Raw genomic sequence first — 10,600 nt, forward strand, 5'->3', positions numbered from 1 at the left:
GATTTTCAAAGGGGGCGGGGGGAAATAAACCCAAAGCATTCCTCACTGGCTCATCAACTGTTCTCCAAAGAGGTAAAAGACAGTCTGGATGAGAATGGAACTATGTGCTCAGGGAACTGTCACTGCCTTTGTGGTTTGGTCAACACAAAACTGTTCATTTGTGCCTTGTAGGCATTTCTGTCTCTCACAGTCTCAAGATGACACCCCGATAGTAAGAGAAATGTGAGCAGGTGCACCTGTTAAATATGTAAAATATACATCTCCTCTTCTACTCACTCAGAAGATGTATTTCTTGGGGAAAGTCACCGAATACAAAGACAGGTAGAAAAAAATCGTGCATGCAGTTTTTTTGAGCACACAACAATGCAAGTGGGCTCAGCACAACAGCTTTCCACAGAAAATAAATGCAAGCCAATTAAAAATTCAGTTTCTTTTCTTTAAGCTAATTCCTCAGGTTTTGCTAATTAGCAACTAATAGTTCTGTCATCTGAGCTGGGGAACATTCGGAAGAATACCAGTGGTATGTTTTCAATCAAAGCATTTGCATGAGGGATTGAATCATATTTTCCATGAGGAATTACTGCTTGGGAGCGGTTAGGAGCAGAAGAAAAGCAGTCTTCATACAACTATAAAATTATAAAAGAGACCTGAAATTTTTTTAAAAAAGAGGCACCGTTCTGCCCCTTTGAACAAAACCAGCAGAGGCCCTACATGATATGGCGAGTGAATCCAAGAAACTTCGCACGAATATCCCTGCAGGAATAGTTAGACAACTAGACTCTTTACATTAAGATGGAAGACAATGAAACACATGTTTTCTGTAAAAGGGAAGAGAATAAAAGTTAAGTGTCGGCCAGGGTACAGGAATGCTTTAACTATTATGTCACCTGCCTTTGCAAGTTTATCAAAAAATGAATGCATGGCGGTAAATGAAAGCAGGGAGTGATGAGGGTTTGAAATATCTGGCTGCAGACGGAGGACAGGCAGAAGAAAACTGCTGAGAAACCCTCGGGTAGGAGATGAGGGTTCTTCCCCTGACTCCAGCACCAGCACATCAGGCCCCCAAATCCAGCCCCTCCCACGCTCTCCCAAATTATAAAGAGCTAGCGGTCCTGTGGCTGAGAGCCTGTCAGCACCGTGCCGTGTCTGGGCCATGCAGCCTGCACGTCTACGCTCTCACCCTGATATACAGCCCATCCATGCAACCCCTCATGAGAGGATACCCCCCCTGCCCCCCGGGAGGATTTTATTCCAAACATATGTTGCTGATGTTTGAAGTGCCCGCTATCCCTGGGTTTTCTTTTTTCTCTTCTTTTTATTTTTAAGTCAAACCCACAAAACCTAAAATACTTTGAATGCTGCCTAACTACAATTTGTGAAGATGCAACATTGCATGCCCAAGTATAACAAAATCTTGTGCAATAAAAATTTTACAGATGTCCTTCTGAAGGGGAAAACAAAAAAAAAACGGTTTTCCCTTTTCCGGTCTTACAGGAAGCCTGCCCACACTTTAGAAATACAAAGTCAGTATATATAGAAGCACAAATTAGGCATCTTGGAAAGTCTACAATTTCCAACCGCAGAAAAATGAAGGAATTACCGTGAGTGTCCACACGGCCAGCCTGCTGGACTAGAGGCGTCTCTTCTCTCCAGCAGCCCCGGGAAGCTGGCAAACAGCTCAAGAGAAAGGGGATGGCCTCAGAAGATGTTTCCGAACCTTGAGCTGCTGAGGTCTGCTGTGCACTTGTGTTGCTGATGGTGCCACAGGACCCAGACACGCTACACCCCCAAGGTAGACAAATGTGATCAAAACTGTACATCTCACTTTAAAAAGGGGGTATTTCCTCATGCACAAAGAAATTTTAGGAAATTTATCACCTTGAGTTTACATCAATCATTAGCTTTGCCTGGATAATTACATCCATATGAGGTGGATAGATTTTATAATAAAGTATCTTTAAAATACTCATGATACCAGTAGAAAAGTAAATAATCCAATAGGGTTCTAGAAAAAGTCAAGTTGTATCCTATCCAACCCTGAGGCTTAGTTTAGGATACCTTTAAATTATTTAATGTGAATAATACATTGCACCTTTTATTTTTCTCACATGTGCTAAGTATGCATTGGTTGCAGAAAACACTTTCTGCCAGGAATTTAAAATGCTAAGACTTCTCAAACTCGTTTAAAAGCTTTACAATGTCTTCACAAAATAGAAAAAAAAATTATAGTCAGTCTACTGAGGGTCACTGAAAAAGGATTATGTTCAAGGTCACAGTGCAGAGTTCTAACTACACCAACCCTTTTCCTCAGGTTTACAGTCCCCCCAACTTCTAATCTGTGTTTACAGAAGATACTGGTCTCAGGAAGGAGGTGACCAGGTTGGGCAGAAAAAAAAAAAAACAGTCCACACTAAACCAAACCAACTGCAATACTCACAAAGTGACTTGGTTTAGAGAGTGAACGAATCACACGATGATGATGATGCTGATGAAGAAATAGAAGGAACAAAAGAAGAGGAGGAGGAGGAGGAGAAAGAAGAAGAGGGGGAGAAGGAAGAGAAGAACTACCTTAATGATTCTGAGGCACTTACTATGTGCCAGAGATTTTACTAAATACCTTATTTGCATCATCTCACTGAATTCTCCCAAGAACACCATGGACCAGGCAGTCACACTATCACTGCCGTTCAATGGTGAGGAAATGATTCTTAGAGAGGTCAGCACACTTGGTCAAGGTCACACAGCTACTAAGTGACAAAGCTAGAACTTGAACCCAAAACCCCTGAGTCCTGAGCCAATCAGTACAATCCCCAGAACTCCCTGTCTATATTATATAGATAATAATATAATTTATTTAAGACAAACTTGGAAAACACAATAAGGTGGTAGGCCAAAATCACATTTGCCACTTGGTTACAGACAATTTAATACAGTTTGTAAGTTATCACATAATTTTAACACTGATTAGGCACAATATTGTGGGAAAATCTAAAGAATCCCCAACTTATGGGTGCTGTGCCCTCAAAACAGATTGGCAATGATGAATCCAAATCCCCCTAAGAGCCCTCCAGGGCCCAGGGTTAGTTAATACTGAGTTGGAGGTCCAGGAGTTGGGTCACACACATGCCAGTGGGAGAGGGTGAGGGTCCCAGGTGTGGAGGGAGCCCAGGCCTTCAAATGATGGCCCAGGATTTAATGGGGAAACCGTTAAAACAAACGGACCAAGAATAAGCTGCAAGTTGAATGGCACAGAGAGAAAGTTAACGGTTATCTGCCCACTATCATCAGCCAAAAAAGAAGTACTCATCAGCTGTCCTAATTAAATACCTCACTAATTAGTGGGCATCTGGAAAAGAAAACAAAGCATAAATATGAGATGGGAAAAGTTTGTGTTCACACATAAGAACAGAAACAATGCAGGGACCTTGTGGCTAAGAATCTAGACTGGATTTTTTTTTAAAAGTCAGTCTACTTCAGGGCTCATAAATATAGGTAGAGGAAGAGTGCAGCAGTCCTTACATTTTCAGCTTGGAGGGCATTTAAAAGAGACAAAAATACAATGTAGAAAACTTAGGGATGTGCTCAGAGACATATATATATATATATATATATATATATATATATATATATATATGTGTGTATATATATATATCCTGCCAACACTGTTTTAAGCCTTCATTCCTAAAAGAAAAGAAGAATAAAATAAAACTAAAAAAACCTTGAATGAGGGAAGGAATGTGCCCGGTACCCCTCCTCCTTATTTCTGTGTCTGTAGAAACAACCACTGCAGCAATAGGACTGATAAGCACTTTTTAAACAGAGAAGTTGTAGCCTTTTTTAAAAGCTCAGAAGAATCCATAAAGCCATTCCCTCCACACTTCTGATCACTTTTTAAAAATGGTCTCTCCGCTTGAAAAAATAATGTATCTTCCATCTTTCCCAACAATATAATCTGGTGGGGGGGGCAGGAGTCACTGAGACTTCAGGTTGTGCGAGGCCCTTTGATCTGATGAGTGAGCATTCCCCTTTGCTTCCAGCCAACTAATGAAGGGATGAAATTAGCTTTTATCCTGGGCACTTTCTTGAGCAAAAAAACATGCACTAATCAGCTGTCCTCACTAATCAGTCATCTGGCTAATGACCTTTTGCCTTAAAACACTAAAATTTTTGAATGATGTGGAAAAAGGGAAACACAAACCAGTCCCCCTCTCCGGAGCTCAATGGATCATCTGGCCTTGGAGCCGGGAAGGTTAAATGGCAAGTCTGTATCCTGGCAAGGTGATAAATCTGCAATCAAGAGCTGCAAGCTTTGGCACCTCAATGTGAACTTCATTACTCCACAACCAAATTGTATTTGTTAACTAGAAACAGGCCTGAAGTAAACTCAACCCTTATACATTTTTCGTTATAGTCTGCCTTTGGAGAAAGCCATCATATACTTGTGTTCAAAGTCCTCCTTAATTTCTTAAATGTTACTAGCGCTGAAAAGGAGCTTCCAACGTTTCTGGCATGCTAGTTAGAAAGGAGAGTAGAGTATACAGGAAAATCTTCCAGATTAAAGATTTCGGCACTGATTTGTTAAATGAGGTTTGTCTCAACAAACCATTAAAAATGGGAATAAATAGCTGAAATCATTAAATCAAAGATCATTAAAAATGGGAATAGCTGCTGTTAAAGACTTCTATCTAATGCAGCCCACTTTAATAATATCCCAACATCAACCAATTTTTCTCCTGCAGCATCTACTTGGATGAAGCAAGTCTGGTTCTAGGTCTCAGGAAAGGTGGTCCATGGGGTCTAGCCACAAATGGACCATTTTCCTGAAGGCCTGAAGTTGCTTAGAGATATAAGAAAATGGCTCTCTCAAAAAGAAAAGAAAAGAAAAGAAAAGAAAAGAAAAGAAAAGAAAAGAAAAGAAAAGAAAAGAAAAGAAAAGAAAAGAAAAGAAAAGAAAAGAAAAGAAAAGAAAAGAATGAACAGGAAGTAGGAGAAGTGAGAAAAGTGGAAAGAAAATTAAACATTTTTATAAATTATGCAAGCCAAATACTTCCTAAAGCTGTCTTATTAACTCTCTCTCTCTCTCTCTCTCTCTCTCTCTCTCTCTCTCACACACACACACACACACACACACACACACACACACACACACACACACACACACACGGCTTTCCCCGCGGCTCCTGGAACAAGTGCCAACTGGCAGAAGGGACTCACGGTAGTGAGGCTCCATGTAGCCATTCCTGGGGTCCATGGCAAACACGGTCCCGCGGTAGGGCACGGAGGGCTCGGCCAGGTGCGGGAGGGATCCATGGATCTCCTTCTTGATCAACGAGGCCCTCTCGTCGCTCGATGTTGAAGGTTCCTCGCTGATTTTGCTGAGACCCTGGACACTCTGTGGCTGCATAGTGATGGCGTTTCTTCTCTCTCTGTGATAAGTCTGTCCCGGACTTTCATCCTCTGAAGAAAGAAGGCAAATGAAAGACTCTGTAAGCCAACTTAAGGAGCAATTAAAAAATAGTAATTAATTAGGTCTCCCCCTATCCCTCCCCCAAGTGTCTTTCTCATTCATGGCAACTCTGAAAGCTCTACACCTGTGGCGCGATATTTGCAAGACAAAACTGCTTATGAATGAGGGTCCAAAATACATAAATACACAAGGAAGGACAAAGGGAGCAGGAAATGGGCCCATTAAACAGGATCTGCAAATTAGCATCGCCAGCTTCTGGCGGAATCCGCCAGTGAGGCTTTTCCTCATGGATTTGCCAATATCTGAGGTCCCACGTGGAACTGAACGTGCAGCTTCCTCTGCCTACCTGAGGACGCTGGGCCTCTGGGGTAACTTGAAGTCCAGCTACCTCATAAGACTCTGGGTGGCTCCGGGGGGTTGGGCCTTTATTCCTCACAGGATGACCTATTAGAAAATGTTCCAAGAGTTCTCCTGGTTTGGTTTGAATTAGATTTATAATCACCAAGAGGTTTAGCAGAGCCAGAAATGGAACAGAAAACCCATTGGTCACAAGGGATAAATGTGCCAATCATGAAAACCTACAGCCTCTTGGGAGACACTTCCAGCTTCTTCTGCCCACACAGCAAAGTTGAGAACTAAGAGGAAAACTGTGAAACTAAAAGTCCAGGTACAAGATGGTTCTGAAGGAAGGTATGAGGTTTGTTGCTACCTGTCCATGCTCTGGTGGGGTCCATACATTTCTTCAAATGTGTAAGAAAGAGCTCGATGAAATTCCCCAGATAGTTGATACTCTAGCTCTCTAATACTCCAGTCCCCTTTGACCTGTAAGAACTTTCCATCTCTCCACCAGGGTTCTCTGCAAATGTGATTCAATGACCTTTCTATTATATAACAGATCAAAGAACTGATGCATAAGATTAAACCACACTGCCCATCTGAACCCACCGCAAGTGGGCCGATTCATCTGTTAGAATCATACACGCGCTCTAAACTACGTACTCCTAAACAAGTTCTATGTTTAATCAACACGCTGTGCTCTGGTAGGTAAGTGCTGATGGAAAAAAGTTGTCCCGGCACCACTTAGACATCTAATTTAAAAACTGTTTCCTATTCCTTATCTTAAAAAAATAAAGAACAAAAACTCTATTTAGGCATAAATAATACTGTTGTGAATTTTAGATGAACAGACTGGAACACGTCTTATTCCATATACAAACTTATCTTCAAAGTAATCTATAAAGCAGATATGACTAGCTAAGGACCAAAAAAAAAAAACCAGAAAAATTATGCTTTAGCCATTTCATAACTGTTCACATTCAAAAGAAAGTAGAGTTATAAACATAGACAAGCAAAAAAATACAAACTAAAAATAACAACTACTGTTTGTGTTGACTAAGGATTTGAACTACCTAAAGCAAGTAGCAACTTGAGCCTTTTTCTGCCTGTGTGTAAGGCTTGAAAAATAAGCAATGTATTGTTTTAGCCTAGCAAATGACTTGCAAAATAGAATAGACAATGAGGTATGTTTCAGTCTCTACAGTGAATTTGCTGACTACTGCAAGGTAACTGTGAAATATTATTTTAGTATTGTTTTGTGCAGATCCTTACCCCAAACCCCATAATTAAGAGGTAAATTACAAGTTTAATCTATCAAATAATGACAACAAAAAAAAGGTATAATCCCACATTTTCACATTGATCTTTACAAAAGCAATTCAAACCATGCTTTTGGTAATTTTAAAACAAATTACAAAAAAAAAACCTTAACTTTTATTTTCCCTTCTAATACTTTTAGGCATTGGTCTACCCTTGTACTTCATTAGCAGAAAAGCTGCAAGCTATAGAATAAGGATTTTGCAGTTATGTAAAAGCAAGAGGGAGTCAAAAACACTAAAACGTAGGTCAGCTTTATAAAAATTCCTATAACCTGCAAATGGCCCAAAGTCATATTTTCCATTAATTTGCACTCTGTATAAAGACTTGATTTCAAATTTCAACCCGAAGTGAACTTCTAGCATTGAGGTGCAAATTCTGTAGAATGGGACCTTCATTTAGAGGCCAGAAAACCCTCATGCAGAGGGGCTGTGACGCATAATTAGCATTCTCCGGGAAAGATGAATAACTGAGCTCTGCTAATCTGTTCCAGGTTTGAAACAGGATTTCCTTGACTTAATCTTCCTAGAAGAAATTAACTTTTCTTCTCTTAAAACTGCAGCCCTATAATAAACTCAGCGTCTTAGAAACTATGTCTTTATGATGAGCATATGAATCCAACTTCACGAATAATTGAATAATGAGTATGGTCTGGCCACAGGGTCTTCCCACCCCTCCCAACCTCCTGCGAGAATAAAGTAGAGATGTGAGGAGGGGAGTGAGTGGAAACAGGGGTGCTTTTTAGCTAAATGATTTTCTTAATGAGAGTTTACCCAACAAGTGTGATTATTAAAGTTATAATAAGAAGTAGCCAGAGTTCAAATATGTAATACAGAAAAAATTAAGTTATTCCCTCAATAAAGTTAAATGCAGGCAAGAATTTTTTTTAATGTGGAAACTTTCATCAGGAGACTTAACTTATACAATAGTCGGTGCTACTACATTTTTACCCAACCACTTCCCCCCACTCCCACTTCCAAAACTCCAGCAGATATTTCGTGATGTTTTACCTCACGTACTGAGTTGCTTTTGATGGGCATTCAGATGAAAACTTGACAGTACACACGCTCCAGAACACAAACAGCTAGGAGGCTTGCAAGCCCTCCGTATAGAGTGAAAGGGAAACTTTCCAAGCAATATTCCTGCCTGCTCTTATAAATTTAGCAACCACTTCAGCAAGCCAAAAGACGAAAGCTGTCTAATCTTGTTCAGTCGAGCCGAGTTGTTCAATAAAGTTTGAGAGTCAGTGCAGACAGGCTACGCCAGGCCAAATTATTGACAGAAACACACTGTCCACCATGGCAACAAGCAGAAGTCTGCTGCAAAAATGTAAGCAAACAGCCCAATGCTCCAAGAGCATCTGCCAATGGACTTTAACAGCCAAACACAAGGCAACTGTTTGTGCTGCTCTATGTCTAACAGCTGCAAGCTCGGGGGTCAGACCGAAACATGCAATTCACTAAAAACTTTCAGGAAAAAATGACTTTAAATACTGTCATCATAATCCCATTTTGTACCTCCTCCTTTTTGTATATCCGTGCTCAAGTGGAAGTGAACAAATTCCTGCCCCCAAATGGAGAGTGCCCAGCACATCGTGTTGTAGAAACCGTCCCTGATTTCCCAAACTCATCCAAAAGCAAACAGCAGTTGAGTCAGACACTCTTGGTGCCAGAAACTCAGAAAAATCAAAAGTCACTTCATTGCAAACAGTGCTTAGGACATCTGTAATAAAGTAAACACGTTGCTGCCTGAAGCAGGACTCGAACAGGCACTCTTGTGCACTTGCTCCCAAACTCCGGTATGATAAATATCTCTTGGTAACCGAGGAAACAAGTTCTTTTTTGCCCAGGACTTGAGAGAAAAGTTTCAGACAATTCTTCCAATATAAAACGGAACTCTGCCAGGCATCACTAACTAGGGACACCTTCTGTCACCTAACAAAATTAGCTGATTAGGAGCTCACAGCACATGTGTTTGTCCCCTTTTCCCCTCTTAACATCAATTTTCCACTGTTCCCTTAAATCCCATTTTAATACCATTACTCCTCTCTTGCCCCAAGACCGAGAAGACACGGAGCGAACAAGAACACACAATACTTACAACACAGTCCCCGGGCTCTGCTAGCTACTTTCTGCCAACTTCTCCTGGTGAGCCTTCTCTAGCTGTGCAGACCCTCTAGGAACCTTCTCGGTGTCTCTCTGCCTCCCTCCCCCTCTCCCTCTCCCAGGCAGTGCTGCTCCCATTAGAGGAATTAAAAGTGGTTGGAGCCATGCTAAATTTAACAAGCTCATTAGTATTCTTTCTGAGTGCTTCCGAGTGAACTCTCCCTATTCAAGCCGCTCTCTCCAGCAGAAGGGTCAGGCGGCTAATCATTAAATCAAACTAATGTCACCCTATCACAATCAGCCCGAGAGAAGGAGGGTTTATTATTTCAGTTTATGCTAAATAAACGGTTTTACAAATGGTCCCCAAGCAAGGTCAACAGCAGCTTCAATTACAAGACAAACTTAACAAGAGTTGCTATAAACCAAGTACTCTGTATTGACTTAAGAACAGGCAGGGCTCCACATATTGCCACTAGCAGGATTGTACAGGAATGCATATTGTAAAATAAAGGAAGGGGTGAGCTTTTTTCTTTGCCAGAATTTGCGACTGCACAGCGACTCCTCATTCACCTCTCTCCAACCAGCTAGCCGCTCAGCTCAATTCACCCCACACAAAGGCTGGAGCCCAGACCTCAATGGACCGAGTGAAACATGTTCAAAACTAGGCTCTCTATTGTGACTGAATTTCTTAACATCTTTTCAAAAAGCGGAGAATGCCTTGAGGCTAAAGGAAGAAACAGGCTAATGGTGAATTGGGAATTCTGAGCAAATTTCAGAGCCCTTTCCTCCTAGCTTTTGAGGTTGAAAGCAAGCTCTTTCCTTTCAAGTTTCAAAGTCCTTTTTCCTCCCGCAGTGTCACAGAAGGATTTGAAAAGAAGGTAATTGTGCTCGCAGTCTCCCTGATCAGAGCTTACGTCCTATTTCTGGTATTTCGGAATACTTCTTGCAATAATAGTGCATATAGCTCAATCCCTTAACCGGCCTGCACTCTGCAATTGCTCATTAAATGAACAATTGCGGGTATAAAATGCCTTTTATGTTCAAGGTCTGGATATAAGATAAGCATTCTAGGACTCTAAATTTGGTTTACTAAGGAAACTCTCCATCATTAAATTACAAAACTGAAGTCAGAATATCAGGCTTTCCCAGAAAAGTGGCACTCAGGTTGCAGTGAGCCAAAATGAAGGGCGGATGGGGGCGGGAGGGGGCAACAAGATGTTAAGGGGGAGAAAAGAAGGCTGGATACTCAGATTTCTAGCCCAATGGGATTCTAACAAGAAACTCACGTTTCTGTATTTAAGGTCTGAGTTTGCGGAACCTCCTAATTTTCTATATTGAATGATACAATAAAGTCATCTTCAAATGAATTAAAACA

At 41.0% G+C, this 10,600-nt stretch overlaps 1 protein-coding gene across 1 annotated transcript in view; it reads right to left on the reverse strand.

Annotated features, from left to right (window-relative positions):
- Positions 1 to 5,451, reverse strand: part of GLI3 (GLI family zinc finger 3) — a 172,756-nt gene extending 167,305 nt beyond the window's left edge. The window contains exon 1 of the mRNA XM_045564598.1: positions 5,215 to 5,451. Coding sequence (XP_045420554.1) covers positions 5,215 to 5,404 — 190 coding nt within the window. The 5' untranslated portion in view covers positions 5,405 to 5,451. The remainder of the gene's footprint in view (positions 1 to 5,214) is intronic.
- Between the last annotated feature and the right edge of the window lie 5,149 nt (positions 5,452 to 10,600).

The sequence above is a fragment of the Lemur catta genome, chromosome 11 (genome assembly GCF_020740605.2).
Source record: "Lemur catta isolate mLemCat1 chromosome 11, mLemCat1.pri, whole genome shotgun sequence".
NCBI classification, from domain to species: Eukaryota; Metazoa; Chordata; class Mammalia; order Primates; family Lemuridae; genus Lemur; species Lemur catta.